The following is a 23,858-nucleotide window of genomic DNA, read 5'->3' as shown; positions in this document are numbered from 1 at the left end:
AAAAAGTCACAAAACCAAGGCCCTTTTCACATTTCCCCAAAACATCTTGTAGCGGGAGGCCCATGTGCTGGCATTGCTGCTCTACATCCAGGAGTAGGTTTCTGACCTTGGGACTATATCCTTCACATCTTCTCCTTGTTCTTTCTCCATTGAATGGAGGCAACTCGTAGTACAAAATCTCAAAATAAAATCAATAATAATCTTTATGAACCCAGAGACTTTTGCGAAAATATTCTATGAACCATCAAGACTTTTTAAAGGAGAGTTTGCCACGTTGCATCACACCAATGGTCAACACTGTGGAGTTGCTTCTTCAGTAGAGCTTGACGTAAATGATGAAACCATGAATTCTGCTGTATAGCAGAAAATCCTGAAGAATGTGCGGCCACAAATTTGTGACCTCAAGCTGGAGTGCAGTTGAGATATCCATTGAGAAAAGCGTGGCCTAGTCAAAGTCTGGACTTCAAAGCCTTAAAACACGCTCAAGTACCCTCCAATGTACAGTAAAGACCAAACGTTTGGACACACCTTCTCATTCAAAGAGTTGTCTTTATTTTCATGATTATGAATATTGTAGCTTCACACTGAAGGCATCAAAACTATGAATTAACACATGCGGAATTATATACTGAACAAAAAAGTGTGAAACAACTGAAAATATGTCTTATATTCTAGGTTCTTCAAAGTAGCCACCTTTTGCTTTGATTACTGCTCCGCACACTCTTGGCATTCTGTTGATGAGCTTCAAGAGGTAGTCACCTGAAATGGTTTTCACTTCACAGGTGTGCCCTCAGACCAAAGCACAGATTTCCACTGGTCTAATGTCCATTCCTTGTGTTCTTTAGCCCAAACAAGTCTCTTCTGCTTGTTACCTGTCCTCAGCAGTGGTTTCCTAGCAGCTATTTTACCATGAAGGCCTGATTCACACAGTCTCCTCTTAACAGTTGTTCTAGAGATGTGTCTGCTGCTAGAACTCTGTGTGGCATTGACTTGTTCTCTAATCTGAGCTGCTGTTAACCTGCGATTTCTGAAGCTGGTGACTCGGATGAACTTATCGTCCGCAGCAGAGGTGACTCTTGGTCTTCCTTTCCTGGGGCGGTCCTCATGTGAGCCAGTTTCTTTGTAGTGCTTGATGGTTTTTGCGACTGCACTTGGGGACACTTTCAAAGTTTTCCCAATTGTTCGGACCGACTGACCTTCATTTCTTAAAGTAATGATGGCCACTCGTTTTTCTTTACTTAGAATTTGTATTATGGCAAGAAAAAAGCAGCTAACAGTCTATTCAGTAGGACTATCAGCTGTGCACTGTATCCACCTCCTGCACAAAACAACTGATGGTCCCAACCCCATTTATAAGGCTTGAAATCCCACTTATTATACCTGACAGGGCACACCTGTGAAGTGAAAACCATTTCAGGTGACTACCTCTTGAAGCTCATCAACAGAATGCCAAGAGTGTGCGGAGCAGTAATCAAAGCAAAAGGTGGCTACTTTGAAAAACCTAGAATATAAGACATATTTTCAGTTGTTTCACACTTTTTTGTTCAGTATATAATTCCACATGTGTTAATTCATAATTTTGATGCCTTCAGTGTGAAGCTACAATATTCATAGTCATGAAAATAAAGAAAACTCTTTGAATGAGAAGGTGTGTCCAAACCTTTGGTCTGTACTGTAGGTTTAAACAATTTGGAGAGGAAGAACGAGACAAAATGTAATCCTTTTTGTCTTTATGTTCAGGGCATTGTATATAAATTGTGTCTAAACTTGATGCTCAAAGTAAAATTCCTTGAAAAGTATTTCAGACAAGTTATTGTCTTAGGTAATAGATGGTATGACCCACACAGAGCTACATAAACATTGTGGATTCACAATGAGGCAGAAGCTGGAGATATGGTTTACACAGTTTAAATCCAGAGGAAAAAACATAAACAAACTGTAAAACTAAACAAGCTGTGAAAAGTCTGATTTAAAGCGTACTGCCTGTTTTTGGAAAAGTGTATTGTAGGCTGGTTGAGCACCTCAAAAACACAAACTTTACTTTTGTTTGTTCACCCCTTTCCTTGTGTGTTTTATAGAGAAGAGCAGAGAAAAGGAAGTGAAAGAAAAGACTGAATACCAGATTGAACAGCAGAGATGACTGAAAGTGATGCAGCTCAGAAGGAAAGAAAACAAGCCTATCACTGTCACTACAGCAGTTTTAATTTTGAATAAAAACTTATTCTCTTACTTCAATGAAAAAAAACCTTCCAAACTAAAATATTTCACCAGCTGTGTATCTGAAGTATTTCTTTATTAAAAGACTTACTACTTTTTTTAAATTGGACAATTTACATTGGCTTGTTTAATGATCATTGAGTAGTTCAGTCCCACATTACTTTTGGTCATATAAATGTCTTACCACACCAAGTAGATGAAATCATATAGAAGCATATTCTTCAACAATAAGCAATGATAATTGATAACCGTTTGCATCTGCCTGCAGGAGTAATGAGTATAATTGGATTAAGGTGTTCAGTCACAGAGCTTAGAGTTTGAAAATTGGTCTGAATTAAGATGTGAATTGCATAAACAATGACACCTCCATCTCTATCATTTACAAGCATTCCGGCCTCAAATTACATCTGTTGAGGTGATTAATATGGTAGTGTTCAACTAACTGCAGTCTGTTACCACATTTTTTGGGAGATAAGTCACCTTATAAGGGCCGAATGCCATTTACCTATCATCCATACATTTATACTGTTTAATTTGTACTGTATTGCACCGACTACGCCAAAACAAATTCCTTGTATGTCCAAAAACGTACTTGGCAATAAAGCTTTTCTGATTCTCTGATTCTGATCCATATGCTTACACCTTAAGCAGATTTAAAAAAAAAATAAAAAATTTTCACACTTGCTGAGGAAGATGGAAAATGATCAGAAATATATATTAAAATACTCCAAATGGAAAATATATTGGCAGTTTGGCTGTGAAATATAATATTTTACATTTTTCCTTCAAACTAAAATTAGATCCATTTATTTATATCGGGGTGTTGACCTCAGTGTTTTGCAGCACCGCTTTTGTGGGCATGGCTTGGCAGGGGCTGCATCTTGCTCAGAGATGTTTGGGGGTCTGGTGTGGTTGTGGGTTGCCGCGGGCTGTGCATGGATGAGTTCTGTCAAGGTCACCATGGGAATGGACCTCAGATGCCGGCCTGTGACCTAGCTTTGCAGTATGGCCCTTTTCATAGGGTTGCTTTGGGTTTGCAGATGGTTTTGGAAATCAGCGTTGGTGCATCATTACCACTTCCCTGTTCCCCTAGACCTTTCACCTGTTTATCTCCCAAATATCTTTGTTTTTTAATGTCAACTCCTTTAATCTTTGTTGCATAAACCAGATGTAGTCTGTGATGCTTTTAATTAAATAAAGCCAATTATGAAGCAACATCCTATTCCTCCACTTTTTATAGAACAAATTTGCCCCAACATAGTAAGGCAACGAAGGCCCACGATACTCTTTGTTTAAGTTGTCAGGACACATAAAACAGTGAAGGGTGGGAGGAAGGGGTGAACTGGGACTCTACCAGTGAGAAATACAGGAGGGTATTCAGAGTGTTACAAGCAGATGACATAACCAAGCATCTTGAGAAGAGCTGGAAGTGAGAAACCTGTTTTGAGTCATACCAGCTTGTCACAATTTATACCAAAAGATATCAAAAGTGATCATCCAATCTGATATCACAGCCTACAGCAGGTTCTGGTCCATGACCAGTCCTTTACAAATAGCTCACAGGAGCTTCTCTCTTTCTTTCTAGTGTTGCAGGAAAAATAATTATCTTCTTGTCAGCCATAGTAAAATATTCATGGGTTTCATTCAGCAGGAAGTCCAGGGAGCAGCAGGAGTGAGAGGAAGGAAGAGAAAGACAGATAAAAACCAAACTACTCTGGACACTCCCCACTTATCACACATGCTGCTCTTACATGGAAAGCAGCTGAAGAAGTCTGTTTATTCAGAGCCACGTCTGAGATGAAGAGCAGACGGAGCCTCGTGGATGGTGTTGCTTGTAACGTGAACACTAATGTGGAAACTTGAAAAGATATCAAACCTCATTACTCCCAAAGCCTCTCCTTTTCAGCATTTCTAAAACAATTTACAGTCCAGAAGTGGTTGCTTTAACATGTATACGTTTAGTAGATATTTTTAACACAAATATGGATACGCTAACTGCGTAATATACATTGTCCTCTGTTGTTTCCTCATGCATAAGTTCATATGCAAAGTTTGCTTACTTTGACATAAAAAATGTAGAAACTAAGTACAAAGGCTGCCCCAGAAATTGCACAGTATGATAGCGACTATCATTTATTTAACATGCAAACTTTGAAAATACCTTTTCAGAAAATGTATTTTTAATCCCATCACATTAAAAACAAACAGGGGCCATAACATAGCACAAGGCATTGGATTTTATTTTACACACTCACTAAGAAAATTTTCAAACTATGCTACTTCTTTCAGCTTAAGTTGGCAGAGTTATTGATCATCATAGATTAATAACCTTTGACCCAGATGGATGTTATCAGGGAGGCTATTCACAGTACTGAGAGCTTACAATGCCTTGCAAAAATATTTATACTATTTGACCATTTGTCTCATTACAAATAGAAGTTGCAATGCATTTTATTGTTACTTTATTTTATAGACAGGCACAAATGGTAGCACAGGATTCTATGTAGGGGTATTAGAGTATAAGGGGCTAAATATCTATAAATTGTGGTGTGCATTTACATTCAAACTTGTTTCCTCTAAATAAAATCTAATTAAATCATATGTACTAATCTGGTGCCAAATCCCAGTAAAACACATTGAAGTTTGAGGTTACAATTTGTCAAAATGTTAAATCGGGCATGAATACAGATATGGAACATTAGCAAAAAAATACAAAACTGTGTATGATCTGACTCCTTTTAAAGAGAAATACAGGTGCTTTAAGAAATAGTTCAGTCTTCATCTTGCCTCTGTTCAAAAAGCAAAGTATGGAGTGCTACTTTATGTGTTGTATAAATGTTGGTTTATTGTTTTAGTAGAAAAAAAGTAGGCAACATGTTTAACACCAAAAAATCCACCAGCTTAAAAATTCACAGGTTATATGTATTTCAGTGCAGGAAACGAACTCAAAATGCAAAAACAAATCTTGCAGTTGCACTACAGAAAATCAGATTTGACCCACACTTATTTCACACACGACTCTGATATGGGATTGTGCTAATGAAAAATCAACTGCTTGCAAAGGTGTTTCAGGCATAATGGAAGTATTGTACTTTCCAATACAAAAACAAATACAACAATACATATGATTAGTCAATGTAGTGTAAAGTCAGAAAATAACCATAAAGACGTTTTAAATCACAACTGAATTCCTTTGGTAGAAATTTACAAACAAAAAGTTTCAAACTAAAACCCTTTTAACAAACATGCCTTGAAAACATGAATCAGGCACTATCTGAAGAAAATAAAATGAGGCCTTAAAACATGATACATTTTAAGGTGAAAGGTTGAAGATAATTACATTCCTCATGGATTTAAGAAAGCTCAAGAGCCGACTTTAAAATCATACAAGCACAAATATTTGCAGATGTGGAATAATTTACTTGCAACTCTGGTAAAGATTAAGAAAAACCCTGACAATACATTCTTATTTATAGCTGTGGCATAATCTTTGAGTGAAAAATCCAACCTTTAATTTGAACACTGGGTGTATCTATTGATACTTTTATTGAGCTTAGATTATCTACACGTCTAACAAATAAAGCCACACTTCCTGTTTCCAATGGGTATAAATACAGTGAAACACAGATGTCTGTTTCTTCTAGTCACTTCCCACCATGTAAAGTGAGCAGGGTAATATGGGAAGTGAAAAACAGATGAATAAAGCAAATAAAACCCTCCAAAGCTCATTGTTAGTGCAAAGCTGCATGTAGCACAATATATTGGGATCATCTAGTTTGCATAACAACCATTAAAAGTATGTAATTGCAGAGTCTGGATAATGACATTAAAAGTAATTTCTGTCTATTACCATTACGAAGAAACATGCTGAATTTGCTAAACACTAGTGGACTTTAACTGAAACTGTGTGTTTCTCGGTCAGATGACAACAAGAATATGCTACTTTGGCAACATTCACTCTTGGTAGGTTTGGTGTGAAACAATAAATATGTGGAATACACTTCCTGTCCTCTGTTAAATACGGTGGAGGATCTATGATGCTGTGGAAGGGTTTGAAATACCAGAAGATTTTAAATAAAAACCCGGTGGACTCTCCCTGAAAACTGAAAATGGGTCATTACAAGCTGTTATAATGATGCAAAACACCTTGTTAAATAAATCAGGAATCAACGTTTTTTCATGTCCATCTCCACTCCCTCAGAACTAAACCTGTGGGGTGAGCTAAAGAACGGAGAACATAGGAGAGAACCCAGGACTCTGGATAATCTAGAGATATTTTATAAAGATGAATGATCAAAGATTGCTCTCTCTGTACGATTAGGACCAAGCGCTGTCCTATAGGCAGGAAGGGGGTTCAAATTGTTAACAGCAGGGGTACCAACAACTGTGCTACAGGTAATTTTCTTTAAAACAATTATTCATTAGTATAATATTTTTCAGGACTGTACAAATGTAATCAAATTAAAGGTTGGATTTTTCTAACTTTTAAGGGCAAGATTACTCCACTGCAACAAATAATTAATTTATTTCAAGGCTTTATGCACATTTTTACCAGTGGAGCCAATAACTGGATGCTTCATTTGCTGGATGGAGAATGCTGTGAGGCAACCTCATCTAAAGTCTGACAAAAGAGGAAACTCATTATTATTTTTGCTTATGCTGCTTTGATGGAAACATTTTTGTTGGGCTGCATCTTCACCACAGTCAACTTTTTATTTCCTTTTCTTGTTTTTTGTGCTGAGAAATAGAGATGTGGTTTGACCTGTTACTGAATATTAAATATTAAAATTTTATTTCCCTTTGGGATTAATAAAGTATTTTTGAATTTTGAATTGAATTGAATATTTAAAGCACGTGTTTGAAGAATCTCATTTTGCATTTGGAGCTGAAATACATTTGTTACTCTTGGGATGTGAAAGACTATAGACTGCTGTGCTTAACTCTAAGATTACCATCTAGTATAGGAGTAAAACTACCAAACAATTCTTTCTAACCATGTCTCTACTAAAAAAAACAAAAAACTTTTAAGCCTATAATAAAGAAAATGACTTGAAACTTAATGAACTTCAGGGCAATTCAGCATTTTACAAACTTTTCAAAACTAATCATGATCTACATTGAAATTAAACATATTAAGTTCATCGACAATGTTTCAACTTTTAAGTAGCTTTACAAAACCAAACAGCACAGGAGAGCACACTGACGGTTCAGCAGGCACTAGAGTGGTTAAAAACAAAAAAATGTTAAGGCATTGTCACTTGTTTGTGTGGAAAACAAATGTTCACCGTGCAAACGAAAACCATGAGAGGTGTATGAAGTGTTTTTAGTACCTATGTTAATCCCTGAGTCTGCCAGATGCAATTTGGACATTAAAAAAAAAAGTTTAAGAAATTGAATGAAAAGAGTTAAACTGTACATCTTTTGTTTACTGAACACGCTGTCTGTTGGATGTGTATCTCTGCTTGTCTGGCATACACTTAAACAATTTGGAAACACGGCCCTCCTCCTTAGGCAGCAGCTCGTCCCTGCAGGCGCCGAACTCGATTATGGCTTCTTCAACACGACCTATGTACAGCCAGCTGACGATCACCCCAAAAAACTAAAACAACAGAAAGACGTGACATTGGAAGTGATAGTGAAACCTAAGAGTCTATTTCTGTTAATTTGGATGATTATGGCTTAGGGGGTAACAACTTCAATTTAATTTCTAAAGAAAAATTCTACATGTCATATAATACCAATAAAATGATATGAGCTATAAACCATACTGAATACTGCTGACATGACAGTTTTCCAGTACACAGTCACTGGCATTGTCCACCAGAAAGGGTAAGACACAGAAGATCATGGCTAAAGCAGGCTGTTCAGAGTGCTGTATGCATGTAGATATTATTGGAAAGTTGAGTGGAAGAAAAAAGTGTGGTCAAAAAGTAATCTCCAAACTTAGCAAAGCAATCCGCCAGGACATTTTGGAGCACTTCATACTTCTCTCTGATTTATGACGATACTGATTTAATTTTCCAGCAGAACGTGGCACCTGCCCACGCTGGCACCTGGTTTAATGACCAAGTTATCACTGTGCTTGTTCGGCCAATCAAAGTCACTGGACCTAAACCCCCAGAGGGGCTATGGAGTATTTTCAAGGGAAAGATGGGGTCTCTGAGGACTTGATAAAGTGATATACGAGTGCAGGCCATTTACCATTTCAATACAAGACAAAATATCCACGAGGAGCTGAACTTGGGCTTCCTAAACACCTCACAAGCTGATCACCTCCATGACATGCTGCACTTACTGTAAGCAGTAATTCATGCAACAGATTCGTATATAAAAAAACTGAGTTTGAATATCTTGTGTAAATACAGAGGAAACTTAAAGTTACTTCTACAGAGTTAATGTAGAGAAAGTGACAGAACTAAAGATGTTGTGAAACATCTCAGCATGCTGCTCCTTGCAGAATTTTACAAGCACCTGAACATCACCATACAAAAAAAGACTAAATAAATAAAACCCATCTAGTCTATTATTTAAAGTACATTTTGCATCTGTGTTCATTCCTTTATTTCACTGCATCATAATTGTGTTGTGGTGCTCTGCCCAGGGCCTGCAGTCTGGGGTGATGTTACATATTGCAGCCTAGTCTGCTCTCTCTCTTTTAGACCTATTGGCGTGTTGATACGTTGTGCCATTCACCATTCCAATGATCTGGTGGGGTTTTATAAGTTAAACTCTTTGAGGCTTTGAGGAGAAGATAAAGTAAATCCTAGCAAGCTGTTCCCTTGCAGCTTAAACCGTTTTAGGCAAGATTTAGGAACTCAACACTTTAAAAAACCAGAGTGGAGTAAGGCAGTCTAGAGTTGTTCTCATTACTTTTTTTAACTGCTTTAGTTAAGATGGTACCAAACCAACTGGGTCTTCCAGAAACTCCATTTGTTGCTCAGGCTAAAGTTCTGAAAAGGACAATCCAGGAATGACATACAACTCAGATCATAATGAGGAAGAATGGACTTCTTGATGATTCAGTTGCTTTTTGAAGGGATGGGTAAAATGCACAGCAAGTGATGTTCCATCTGCTGCAAATTTCCTCTGAACAATACTCTTAAATTAAATTGGTTCTTGTCACTTGGAATAGAAATGAAATGAAGAAAATTAAACAGTGAAGGAACAGTTTAATCTATTTTGTGCCACCTCAAGATAAATACGAATAATGAGAAGAACCCATTATGTGGTATGAATGACTGCCAGTAGGAATTTGTACCTTGCCACAGAAACAGCTCAGTGACATCCAACAAGCTTCTTTCAGTCGAACCCGATCAACATTCATATATTCATAGCTGTCAAAGGGGCTCATATCTAAATGCATTGTGTAATTTCCAGGACGATGTAAAAGGGCAGAAATATCAGGGGGAAAAAAGGTTCTATGCATTTTAAACCCAAACTGTAGAAGATTGAATTTGAATAAAAAGTGTCAGATATTTAATGTAAAAGCACAGAGTGGGTTAGTAAGTGTCGGTTGCTCCAGAATGGTGTTCTTCCAACACAATATGGCATGTATGGAAATGTACAGAATATGTAAATTAAATGAAGCAACATTTTGTTACAACTGCCCTTCTGTCTCCCTCACTGTTGATGAAGTGAAGGTGTCAAATGTCCAGAGGAGGTGAGGAAATTTACATTTCCTACCATTTTGTCCCAAATGCTGATTCACAGACGTGTTAAATAAAAGTATTTCATCAAAACACTTTTTGAAATGCCTCCTTCTTATCTCGCTGTGATTTGTGCGGCGGCTGAGACAGCGTAGGAGGGGGCTTGAAGCTAATCATTTTTACGCCTTTGGGAGGAAGCACTGGAGGAAGTTACAGAGCTGAAACTGTCGGAGGGTGTAAAGGTAAACATGCATCCCTTTTTAAAGGTATGATTTTGGGATGATATACAGTGCCTTGCAAAAGTTTACATTTTATCAACTCACAACCATAAATTATAATACATTTTCATGGGAATTCTCGTGATAGGCCAACTCAAAGTAGTGCATAATTGTGTAGAATGTAAATCGAGTAAATCGAGTTTGTGGGAGCACAGTTTCTAGTTTCCAGTTTCTATTAGCATCTCCTTGAAAGAGACAGAAGTCATTGTGAAACATCTCTGCTTGTCCCCTCTTCATGGAGTTTTAAATCAGAAACAGAATCAGCACCAAATACACCTCAACATTATCGTACAAAGAAACACTAAAATCATGCACGCACCAGATGTGCATTAATTATTCATATTTCACATCTGTGCTCATCCCCTTTTATTCATTACATCGTAATTGCGAGAACTAAAACATGCAACAAGGTCACCATTTTCTATTATGGTCCTCGCCTCTGAAGCGGGCTTCTAGAAGATGGCTGAGAGCGGTCCGATGTCACTAAAGTAAATTGAAGATATTTATTTTGTGTTAAGCATTTTTCTAAGATTTTAATCGCACATTATATATTTGTAGTAAATTATCAAACTAGCTTTCTGTTCTGGTTAATAAATAGTTCTTATAAAGAATGCTATTTCAATGTACTTATTTTACTTTGTTTTTAAACAGCTGACCATTACAATTAAAATTTACTACTACCATAAGTACTATAATTCTGTCTTTTTATCCATGTTTACATATATAGTTATTTGTGTTTTACAAAGTTAACTTTATAAATTTAAAACATTGTTTATCATTTTGAACATTATTTTCTACTGATATTTTTTTCTACTAATATTTAGATTTTTATTTATTTATAATAAAGTAAATTAGTAGTTTTACAATGCGGACAGTTGTTGCTGGATGTAGTCACATTCATACTCCTGTAAAAGTCTGGTTTTAACAGTTATAAATTACACAGGTGAGAAAAATGCAAACAGTTTCAAACATGCTTTCTCATAAGTAGAGTTAATAAAATGTTAGCTGTATTACATGGAATATAAAGTAAAAATGCAAAAATTTAGGCACACGTTTATTTTTTTTTGATGCACCAAACATCAGAAGTGATGCCAAATACATAATAAAATAACTTATTTTTAAATGTTTTGATGGTTTTGCAATCAGTATATTTTCTACATGCGTAACATTCCATATACATTGGAAAATCATCAAAAAGTTAAATGAAAAAATGAAGAGTTTTTTTTAAATTCATTTTAGAAAGTTAATGTCATTGAGTGACATATATTTTAAGTGTTTATTTGCTCTGATGTTGATAATTATGGCTTACAGTTAATGAAACTCAAAAAATCTGTTTCTCAGATAATGAATGGGTTATGGTTTGTGGACAGGCTGCAGTTATCCCTGTTGCTTACGCACCTTTTCCCACCACATTTTTTCTTTTCACTCAACTTTACAGTATTCTGATTGCAGAAAGCACTCTGAACAGATAGCATCTTTAGAAATTACCATATTGCATCTCTGTATTTATACATCAGCTTAATATGAACTTTTTTATACTTGAGGCAAATGAAAGTAATCCACATTTCAAAATAGAAGAACAGTTTGTCAGGCATTATAAATATTAAAACACCTGTGAGTGAAACATGTGCTCTACCATGTGTTTGTACCTGAGGCAGGAGGATAACCAACAACAGTATAGCCATCCTTTTATAATTGTCCATCACCCAGATGAGGAACGCATCAGTGCAACCTCTCACATAGATAACGTCCATCAAATCTAGCCGCTGCAAAATAAAATCCTATTAGCTCCTGTATTTGTAAAGAACATACATTTTAAAGCCAACACAAAACATAGAACTTTCTGCATTGCATTTTGCCTTAATTTTTTAATATAGCATTTATTCTGACTTGTACTCAGTCCTGCAGGGATATATGGCGGTGACAATGAGTGGCAGAAAACACAGCAGCAGATACTGGGTTATATCCAGCTGCCATGGAGACAGAACTACATGAAAACACTCGCATTCAGTCTCCATAGTTTTAAACTATTTCCCTTTAATTGGCAGTTGAAGTGATTCTGTTCTGCATGTCAAAGCAGAGAGAAACAAAAAAACAAAAACAAATGAAGAAGTAGAGGACCTTTAGTTTAAAGCATTTATACTTTCTGAGTTCAGTTACATTGATATTTCTAAGATCTCTTACCTCTTGCTCCAGCACCTTGAACCCACACAGAGTATTGACCACTTCATTAGGCTGGTGGGAAGAGAAGAAAGAGATGTATTAGAAATACACAAACATTTTCTTTAGTGTAAAATGTTAGACAAGCCAGAAAGCTGTTCGCAAAAGGTTTATTTTCATATGTATAAACATACAAAAGTAAGAGCCCCATTGCTGATAACATGAATACTTTGCCTGCCTCTCTCAAATTTAGCTGACAGATTAAGAGGAGAAACAGTTCAGTAGTTTTACATAAAAGGTGCATAAAGTGTTGTATAAGCATCAGTTCACGCCTGATCACTCAGAGCTTTCCATATTCACCTTTTGACATAATGTTTATTTACATAAGAAAACAAGAACCAGAAGAGGATCTTCTTATTCTGAATCAGAATCATCTTTATTGGCCAAGTTTGTGTACACAAACAAGGAATTGACTTCCGTTTCCATTACTCACATTGGATATCAACATCAGTTCAAACAACAACAAACACAATGAGTAAAAACACTTAAATGAATAAGGACAAGGAGCAGTATGCTTATTTGTTTCCAGCAGATTAACTGCCTGCCCTGGCGGTGAGGTGTTCATTGGTTTCAACAGAGAGACAGCCTGGAGGAAGAAACTGTTTGTGTGGAGGCTTGTTTTTGCCATCAGCACCAACCTGTAGGTAAAAGTCTAAACAACCTGTGATCAACAGAGATGTTAGCTGCCTTTTTCCTGACTGTAGACCTGTACAAGTCATGGTTGGATGGAAGGTTTCTATATATTTTGTACATATCTAATGTTTTTGGGGTGTATTTCTTTTCCACCAAGTTTCTATTTTGGTTTAATCTGTGTTTGATAAGTGATTACATAAAATAATAAATAAAAGAAAGTGCTGTGTGCCTTTGTAAAACTGGTAACCTGATCATTTATACAAGCACATCTCAGTAAATTATAGGAGTCAATTAATGAAATTAATTCAGTTCAAAAAGTGAAACTAGTATAGATTAATTATCCTGAGAGTAATATTTCATGTCTTTTTGAAATGATGAAAACCCAAATTTAAGTTTCCCCAAAAATCCAGTATTACATCTCATAGCACTGAGTGGAGGCACACCTTGTGAATATCCCTCAAATTCTTAAAAGGACTTTGTTTTACAATCCTCTAAAGGTCTTGGTTATTTGTGTTACAGACTTTTTGCTTCCACTCAACTTTCCATTAATATGTTGGCACAATCACTCTGTTTGGCCAGCTTCTTTACCAATGATCTCTTGTGGCTGCTACACAACAGTGAAGTCAAAGGTCTTCTCTATGATTGTGTAGGCCAGGGATGTGCACGTTTAGTCACGGAGAGCTGCTATTCTGCAGCTTTTAGATGCATCCCAGCTCCAGCACGTCTGAACCCAATGGCTGAATTCCTTAATCAGCATTCAGTCCTATAGTTCAGCAGAGGCCAGGTGACGAGCCCTTCATTTGAATTTCATGTTTTGGAGAAGGGATGCATCTAGAAGTTGTTGGACATGTTGAGGACTGGAGTTGGTGTATTAGTTTTTTTAATTAGGTTTAAGCAACAATTATCAACTTAAATACTTAAATCTATGAGCGTCACTTTATCTGATTTATTTACATAAATACATTTTTGATGAAATTCAAATTTACTAAGGTGCACATGTACATTACTATCCCATAATTGACAGAGAGATAGCTTTTTTTTTATCATCACTGCTTTACTTGGGGATTTTAAAATTTTCTTTGAACTTTTCTCTTTCTTGCAAAAGCTTCAAAACTGCTAAATTCATTGTGGATTTTCAGCGCAGTCGTTTACTATGGCATTATCGAACACTTAATGCTCATCTTTGCTGACAACAACATGGAAATCTCAAATCCATTTATCAGCAGGATTTGGTAGCTGTCGGAACTGGCCACAGCATCAATGTGCTAGACTGGCCTGGCCTGAATCCCATAAAGATTCTATGAAGTATTGTCAAGAGGAAGATGAGAGACACCAGTCCCAGCAATGCAGATTAATTGAAGCTAGCTTGTAAGGTGACCTGTGCTTCCACAGGCTGATTGCCTCCATGCTGTGCTGCATTGCAGTAATTCATGCCAACAGAGCCCAGACCAAGTATTGAGTGCATATGCATATGTATAGTGTTTAGACAGCAGGCCAACATTTCTATATTAAAATTTATTTTATTTGTCTTATATTATATAATATTCAAATTTTATGACAAACTGAATTTCCGGTTTTCAGTAGCTACAAGCCATAACCATGAAAATAATAGAAATACATGCCTTAATTACATATATCAATGCATGTAATGAATCTATAGATTCACTCTTTAAACTGAATCACTGAACTAAGTATACTTTTCATGGTATTCCTAAAAAAGGAAAAAAATACAACTATTGTCAGCATTTAAATATTAGCCATAGTGTTTTGCTGGTGGGCATGTTCTCCGAAAAGACTCTAGTAGGCGACTGTAGGAGAGTAGTCGTCTTCCAATCAGAAGGTTGTGGGTTCAATTCCATATGTCGATGTGCCCCTGGGCAAGGCACTTAACCTCAAGTTGCCTACCGATCTGCGTATCGGTGTATGAGTGTGTGAGCGTTAGTGAGTGCGATTGGGTGAATGTGGCTCTAGTGTAAAGCACTTTGAGCGGTCTATATGACTGGAAAAGCGCTATACAGGTCCTTCTCGAAATATTAGCATATTGTGATAAAGTTCATTATTTTCCATAATGTCATGATGAAAATTTAACATTCATATATTTTAGATTCATTGCACACTAACTGAAATATTTCAGGTCTTTTATTGTCTTAATACAGATGATTTTGGCATACAGCTCATAAAAACCCAAAATTCCTATCTCACAAAATTAGCATATAATTAAAAGGGTCTCTAAACGAGCTATGAACCTAATCATCTGAATCAACGAGTTAACTCTAAACACCTGCAAAAGATTCCTGAGGCCTTTAAAACTCCCAGCCTGGTTCATCACTCAAAACCCCAATCATGGGTAAGACTGCCGACCTGACTGCTGTCCAGAAGGCCACTATTGACACCCTCAAGCAAGAGGGTAAGACACAGAAAGAAATTTCTGAACGAATAGGCTGTTCCCAGAGTGCTGTATCAAGGCACCTCAGTGGGAAGTCTGTGGGAAGGAAAAAGTGTGGCAGAAAACGCTGCACAACGAGAAGAGATGACCGGACCCTGAGGAAGATTGTGGAGAAGGGCCGATTCCAGACCTTGGGGGACCTGCGGAACCAGTGGACTGAGTCTGGAGTAGAAACATCCAGAGCCACCGTGCACAGATGTGTGCAGGAAATGGGCTACAGGTGCCGCATTCCCCAGACCTGGGCTACAGAGAAGCAGCACTGGACTGTTGCTCAGTGGTCCAAAGTACTTTTTTCGGATGAAAGCAAATTCTGCATGTCATTCGGAAATCAAGGTGCCAGAGTCTGGAGGAAGACTGGAGAGAAGGAAATGCCAAAATGCCAGAAGTCCAGTGTCAAGTACCCACAGTCAGTGATGGTCCGGGGTGCCGTGTCAGCTGCTGGTGTTGGTCCACTGTGTTTTATCAAGGGCAGGGTCAATGCAGCTAGCTATCAGGAGATTTTGGAGCACTTCATGCTTCCATCTGCTGAAAAGATTTTTGGAGATGAAGATTTAATTTTTCAGCACGACCTGGCACCTGCTCACAGTGCCAAAACCACTGGTAAATGGTTTACTGACCATGGTATCACTGTGCTCAATTGGCCTGCCACCTTTCCTGACCTGAACCCCATAGAGAATCTGTGGGATATTGTGAAGAGAACGTTGAGAGACTCAAGACCCAACACTCTGGATGAGCTAAAGGCCGCTATCGAAGCATCCTGGGCCTCCATAAGACCTCAGTGCCACAGGCTGATTGCCTCCATGCCACGCCGCATTGAAGCAGTCATTTCTGCAAAAGGATTTCCGACCAAGTATTGAGTGCATAACTGTACATGATTATTTGAAGGTTGACGTTTTTTGTATTAAAAACACTTCTTTTATTGGTTGGATGAAATATGCTAATTTTGTGAGATAGGAATTTTGGGTTTTTATGAGCTGTATGCCAAAATCATCCGTATTAAGACAATAAAAGACTTGAAATATTTCAGTTAGTGTGCAATAAATCTAAAATATATGAATGTTAAATTTTCATCATGACATTATGGAAAATAATGAACTTTATCACAATATGCTAATATTTTGAGAAGGACCTGTATAAGTTCGGTCCATTTACCATTTACAGGGGTTTGCAACTTTCTGCAATCCAAAGAACCATTTTTGCCCCTGGTCCTGCAACTTAAAACCCATTTAGAGATACAAAACATTTTATAATAAAAAAATATCTACAAAAAGGAAATGTGTTATCATTTTTAAAGAACCACCATTTTATTTCTATTTTTAGATTTTAAAATAAAAACAAACGTTTGCAAAAGTAGGATGGATATATTTTCTTCTATAGGATAATATTTGTAGAAAATGATGTAAAAGAACAAAAACATTTTCCAAACTAATGACAAGAAAAATAGGTTTTGAATTTATTTGCTTTTTACTTTTTTGTTATTCTGTCCTGAAAATTCAACAATTATTAAATGAAAAGAAAAATGCTAAACCTGCATTTGTTATTGTATCTATATTTAAAGACATTAGTTGGTTTTAGCCAAAGTTAAGGTCCAAAGAGCTACTTGAAGCTCTGGACCCCCAGGTTGCAGAACCTCTTCTCTAGTAGTAACTTTTTTTACATAAGAAATACACATTTATACCAAATTTGATTTTCCTGTTTTATATCTAACAATTGTAATATGGGTACACTGATATAACAGTATTTGAATGCATACCATCGGTGGTGGTTATAATGTGTGAAGCCCACCTTAGTAGTAACACAGCAGGTGTATGGGACTCCACCAGCCAGTGGACCGGTTCCAGAACTGTTGTGGTACATGTTGACTTCCCAGTCTTTAAAATCGTTAGCTCCGCAACACTTGAACTGGCAGAGACAAGAAAAATGGCAGAAATTAGAGGGGGAAGGTGAGAGGAGAACGAGGCATTTTCAAGATAAGGAGAAAAAAAAAAAAAAAAGGTGAGATGAAAACATTTTAGAAAACTGGCTAAAATGTGCTTTCTGTGAGTCTGCACAGCTGGCTGAATAGCTGGGAGATGTGTTATATATTATAGATAATTGTATCTCAGTTTAGCAAGTCAATCACACACCATTCTCACATCCAGTGAGAGATTTAACTATACCAATTCTTCATAAAGCAAATAGCAGTTCATTGTATAAACCCTCCCATTGTGTATTATATGGTGAATAAATATGAGATAAAAATGAACAAAGCAGTCAGGGTGTCCTCTTACCCAAATAAAAAGCTAAACCAGTAAAAAAACAAATCCACACCCTCTGTGACCTTTGCCCCATCCCACAGAGCACAGTTCCATTCATCATCGGAAAATGGAAAGAGTAAGGCACAACTGCAAATCTACAAAGACATGCTCATCTACCTAAGCTGTCAAAGTGGACAGGAAGATCATTAATCAGAGAAGCATGGTTGTTCTACAAAGTGTTGACTTAAGGGGGTGAATACAAATGCACAACATAGTTGTCAGATGCTTTATAAAACAAATTCAAGTGATGCATTATTTTTCTTTCTACTTCACAACTATAAACTACTTTGTGTTGGTCTATCTCATAGAATCTCAATAAAAGACATTAAAACTTAGTGGTAGTAACATGAAAAAATGTGAAGAGGTTCATGGAGTACAAGTACTTTTACAAGGTATGTACAAGGTACGCAAGTGCTAAGTATGCGTGGTCTGGATTTGTCTGCTGCTGAGATGATGGCAGAAAATAGTTTGTCTAACTGGAAAACAGGAAATAATGTTTTTAATGCAAGTTTTGTTTCTTATCTTAACATCTGGCTTTTGTTATTTTTTCTCTGTCTTTATTTGCAGATGTAAATGTGAAATTTTAAGTATCATAGCTATAGAGGATTATTCACAAATTTTGTCAAGATATAATGATAATTGGCCTGAGAATGCTTCTTTAATTGTACCAGTGTTTAAAAAAGCTAGTTTAAAATATTGGTCTGCATTGACACATGCATTCTCCAAAAACTTACTTTTGCCCTTGGATGCCCTAAGTTGCAGCAGTCTAGAAACAACTGTTTCATACAGTGTTGAATTCAAGCATAGTGGGTTATTTTGATTTCATATCCTGTGTTCTTGAAAACATGTATAAACAATTTATATATTATCTTATTTTTTGTAAACCAGCACACATTTATTTAGAAAAGGAGTCATTTGCACACTTACAACAGAAAATGTCAAGGTGTATGTATTATAAAGCAGCAGAGAGCACTACATTAATGAACAACCATCGAAGAACTGGCACAACAGCAATGTTGAACGTTGATAGGTTACATTATAATCAAATATAATAGCAAAAGTATTACTTTTGTTAAAACAGAGGCAAAAAAGTTTATTGATGCCTTAGCCTCAACTCATCTAGATTATTGTGATGCTCTCTTTGCGGATCTCTCCGAGGACACTAATAGAAGACTATTAAAAACTCTGCTGCTACCATACTTACCCAAACTAATAAAGAGCATTGGAGTCCAGTTTTAGCAGCTTTACATTTGCTGCCTATATAGGATTGACTTTAAAAAAAGTAGTTTTAACTTATATAGCTCTTAATGATCAAGGACCAAACCCACAACCAGACTTATTTCTTAGTTATATACCACCAGGACTACTGCAATCATCTTCTACCAGCTTACCAGAGGGTCCTCACACAAGCTGAGGAAGATTGGGGATTTAGCATTATTACCTAATGGCAATTTGAGATGCTACTGACATAGCATTTTCTCAGTGATTTTTCATTCCATATCATTGAGAGAAATATTAACCAACATTATTTAGATAAATCTGCTAATGGGTGTAAAGCTCTGTGTGTGTGAGAAGTGAAGACCTGTGGTACAAGAACAGGTCTCATCAGTGTTTTGACAGTGTAAAATTCTGGCACTCAAATTATTTACATCAAGCTACTACAATCTTTCTTTATGAGCTCCTTTAACAGCAGCCTCATGCCTGTGTGTCACAGTATTAGCTCAGCTTGCTTTCCAATGACAGAAGCAAATATTTCACTGAAAAAGAAAACTGGAAGCAGAAGGAGTGGATGAGACCAGATAAAGAGATGTGATGAATAAATGAATATGAGGAAGCCAGTTTGCTGGGATGTTTCTCCCTCTTCTGACTGCTTCAGATTTTTCTCAAGCATTGGTCCAAGACTAAACAAAAACAACAGGAGGGTAAAAACAATTATGATTTTCTCTCTTTCTTTAGGCAGTTTTCTCTTAAATAACAGCTTCATAATTTCCATCAATCTCAAAATAATTTGGTCTTTGCTCCTTGCAAGTTTCGGGAAAAAAAATGTTTTCAAAACTGTCTTTATTGAAATTTTAGGAGTATATACGCTCATAAGTACACACAAACATACATCAATACTTTAATTACCATACAATAAGGCACATTACAAAGCAGTTTTTGTTTTCTCGAGAGTTCTTGGATAATAAATAAGATTTACAAAATACATCATGTGGTTATGGAACTGCATCAGGACAGCTTTGTTGTCTCAGCTGACTGAAAGGATATGGGGCCATTTCATTAAGTATATCAAGAACAAGGACCTCACTCACTCATTGCAAAGATGTTTAGTTTATCTTTTAGAGTATAAGTAATTTTTTCCAGTGGTAAACATACAGACAGTTCATTTAGCCATTTTGTAATACTTGGTTTGCCTAAATCCTTCTATGATAGAGCAATTACTCTTTGCTTGTAATATTCCCAAGTTTATACAAACTTTTTTGTAACGAGGGGTTTATTTCCTTTCAGTATATAGGCCCATTATAAAAAAGTTGGGTTCCAACTGTGGTTTAGGATATCCCTAACTTCACCACAAATTTCCTTGAGTTTGAGACAAGACCAAAGGCAATGAAATAAAGTCCCTTTGTCTTTTCTGCATCTATTACAAATATCTGGAATGTCCATAAATCTATTAAGTTTTTCTGGTGTAATATACAGTCTCGTAAGCTAGTTATATTGCAGCTTTATTAAACGAGTGTTGCCCGTCTGTGTTTGGGCTATCTTACAGGCTTTCCCCCATTGTGTCAAAGTTATCTCATCCAGCAGGTCAGTTTTCCAAGCATTTAATTTCGAAGCAATAGATTCAGAGGAGGTAGATCTCAACAAATTATAAAATTCGGAGATCATACCGTTGCTGTAAGGATTTTCTGTTAAAAGATTTTATAAGACTGTCATGGGGGGATATGCATAAAACTACTCTATTGACACCTAATAAAGTATATAAGTTGTAAATATTTATAAAATTGTTTACGAGGGATGTTACATTTAGAGATTATTTGTTCAAATGTTAAAAGTCTTCCATCCCCTTCATATACAGGTCCTTCTCAAAATATTAGCATATTGTGATAAAGTTCATTATTTTCCATAATGTCATGATGAAAATTTAACATTCACATATTTTAGATTCATTGCACACTAACTGATATATTTCAGGTCTTTTATTGTCTTAATACGGATGATTTTGGCATACAGCTCATGAAAACCCAAAATTCCTATCTCACAAAATTAGCATATTTCATCCGACCAATAACAGAAAAGTGTTTTTAATACAAAAAACGTCAACCTTCAAATAATCATGTACAGTTATGCACTCAATACTTGGTCGGGAATCCTTTGGCAGAAATGACTGCTTCAATGCGGCGTGGCATGGAGGCAATCAGCCTGTGGCACTGCTGAGGTCTTATGGAGGCTCAGGATGCTTCGATAGCGGCCTTTAGCTCATCCAGAGTGTTGGGTCTTGAGTCTCTCAACGTTCTCTTCACAATATCCCACAGATTCTCTATGGGGTTCAGGTCAGGAGAGTTGGCAGGCCAATTGAGCACAGTGATACCATGGTCAGTAAACCATTTACCAGTGGTATTGGCACTGTGAGCAGGTGCCAGGTCGTGCTGAAAAATTAAATCTTCATCTCCATAAAGCTTTTCAGCAGACGGAAGCATGAAGTGCTCCAAAATCTCCTGATAGCTAGCTGCATTGACCCTGCCCTTGATAAAACACAGTGGACCAACACCAGCAGCTGACACGGCACCCCAGACCATCACTGACTGTGGGTACTTGACACTGGACTTCTGGCATTTCCTTCTCCCCAGTCTTCCTCCAGACTAGGGCACCTTGATTTCCGAATGACATGCAGAATTTGCTTTAATCCGAAAAAAGTACTTTGGACCACTGAGCAACAGTCCAGTGCTGCTTCTCGGTAGCCCAGGTCAGGCGCTTCTACCGCTGTTTCTGGTTCAAAAGTGGCTTGACCTGGAGAATGCGGCACCTGTAGCCCATTTCCTGCACACGCCTGTGCACGGTGGCTCTGGATGTTTCTACTCCAGACTCAGTCCACTGCTTCCGCAGGTCCCCCAAGGTCTGGAATCGGCCCTTCTCCACAATCTTCCTCAGGGTCCGGTCACCTCTTCTCAGTTGTGCAGCGTTTTCTGCCACACTTTTTCCTTCCCACAGACTTCCCACTGAGGTGCCTTGATACAGCACTCTGGGAACAGCCTATTCATTCAGAAATTTCTTTCTGTGTCTTACCCTCTTGCTTGAGGGTGTCAATAGTGGCCTTCTGGACAGCAGTCAGGTCGGCAGTCTTACCCATGATTGGGGTTTTGAGTGATGAACCAGGCTGGGAGTTTTAAAGGCCTCAGGAATCTTTTGCAGGTGTTTAGAGTTAACTCGTTGATTCAGATGATTAGGTTCATAGCTCGTTTAGAGACCCTTTTAATGATATGCTAATTTTGTGAGATAGGAATTTTGGGTTTTCATGAGCTGTATGCCAAAATCATCCGTATTAAGACAATAAAAGACCTGAAATATTTCAGTTAGTGTGCAATGAATCTAAAATATATGAACGTTAAATTTTCATCATGACATTATGGAAAATAATTAACTTTATCACAATATGCTAATATTTTGAGAAGGACCTTTACATCCCTTACTAAACCAGCTCCCCTATCCCACCACAATTTAAAACCTCCATCCCCTCTGCCAGGAGGAAAGTTGTTGTTTCCCCAGATTAGACTAAATACGGAGAGGGGGGAGGTTTCATTTAGGTATCTTCGAATAGATTGTAGGATGCATAACATGTTTTTAACTATAGGGTTAAGAGTAATCTTTTTAAGATTATTGTATTTGTCTGAATAAATTGAGAAGGGGCAACTTAAGAGACAGTGATTTGATATTTCTTTGAAGGGGAAATTTCTGTAGCATAGAGAAACATTATTGTTCTTAATTAGGTTGCCCAGTAATACAACAGCATATTTCGGCACTGCAGTCCTCTGTCGAAGGGCAAATATAAAAGTGACAAACAAAGCCTGGGACGCCTATTGCTATATAGGACTTGGTTAAAGAGATTTTTAATTTTGGTTAAGAAATCTGTTGGGGGTGGTAGGGGGATATTTTGAAGACTTGAACATCTTTCCAATTATTTACCAATAATGGCCAAAGTTGGGTTGTAGTTACAGTTAACTATTTCTTTCAATTGCGGAAATATTTCAATACCAAGATAAGTGAAAGTATGAATTTTAGAAAATATTTGTCTATAAATGCATCTATTTATCATATACAACAGATTTGCTTATTGTGAGAATTAAATAAACAGAAAAAGTCAAAATGGCAAAGCTGAGAGAAAAATTAAGCAGACGTTTGATTCAACAGCTTGTCAAACCATGTTGAGCAGCAATAACCTAATGTGGTAATTTTCTGATCCTATTCTTATAAGCATTTGATTTTTCAGGTGGTGTTGTTGCATAGTTAAATTTCTCTTTTTGGTCTCATCTCTCAAAGGAGTATATGTCTCAAAGGGCATATAGTTCAAGAGGTCTTGGGGTTATGATTATGCTGCCATGTTTGGTTTGTGAGAGAAGAGGGTTTTTCCTGGCAACCCTTCTAAATAAGTCTTACTTGCTTAAGTGTTTCTAATTTTACTGTCATGAACTTTAAGATTTACTGTATGCTTAAGGAAGACCATTGTGTCTGAATGGAGTTTGTAGGTTTTATGGGTCCAACTTCAGAGGGAATTTGCTGGGATGTCCACTTGTTGGAGAATTAGCAAGTGTCTCGAGTGTTTTTAATGTGAGATTAATATTTCTCAATGCAGAGAAGGGTCATTTTTTTTTAGCAATATGTAAAGAAATGACCTTATAACCCTTCCTTTATTGTTGGGTGTCCAATTAAAGTGATTGCTGATGTCTTTACAACTTGGCATCGTGTTAAGACACATCTGCATGCTCCAGAGTTATTGAGGTGGTCCCACCAGCTTAAATTCAGTTAGTCAAGTGTTTTTTTGATTTACAGTTCATTTAACATCCTAATAATGTTGAATCTGTTGTATGTTTTTTTTATTTATAATTTTCTTCTTCTATGTTAAAGTTAA

General features: G+C 36.9%; 1 protein-coding gene across 2 annotated transcripts in view; it reads right to left on the bottom strand.

The window, feature by feature from the left end:
• Window positions 1-4,662: 4,662 nt before the first annotated feature.
• tspan15 (tetraspanin 15) overlaps window positions 4,663-23,858 on the bottom strand; it is a 62,612-nt gene continuing 43,416 nt past the window's right edge. For both annotated transcript variants that reach the window (XM_047363981.1, XM_047363980.1), the window contains 4 exons: window positions 17,226-17,342; window positions 12,326-12,376; window positions 11,791-11,907; window positions 4,663-7,816 (listed from right to left, as the gene is read on the bottom strand). In XM_047363981.1, the coding sequence (XP_047219937.1) occupies window positions 7,643-7,816; window positions 11,791-11,907; window positions 12,326-12,376; window positions 17,226-17,342 (459 nt within the window). In that variant the 3' untranslated portion in view covers window positions 4,663-7,642. The remainder of the gene's footprint in view (window positions 7,817-11,790; window positions 11,908-12,325; window positions 12,377-17,225; window positions 17,343-23,858) is intronic.

This window comes from Girardinichthys multiradiatus, chromosome 4 (assembly GCF_021462225.1).
Source record: "Girardinichthys multiradiatus isolate DD_20200921_A chromosome 4, DD_fGirMul_XY1, whole genome shotgun sequence".
In the NCBI taxonomy this organism is placed as follows: Eukaryota; Metazoa; Chordata; class Actinopteri; order Cyprinodontiformes; family Goodeidae; genus Girardinichthys; species Girardinichthys multiradiatus.
The sequence above is the reverse complement of the archived record's forward strand: the minus strand, read 5'-3'. Positions and strand labels throughout refer to the sequence as shown.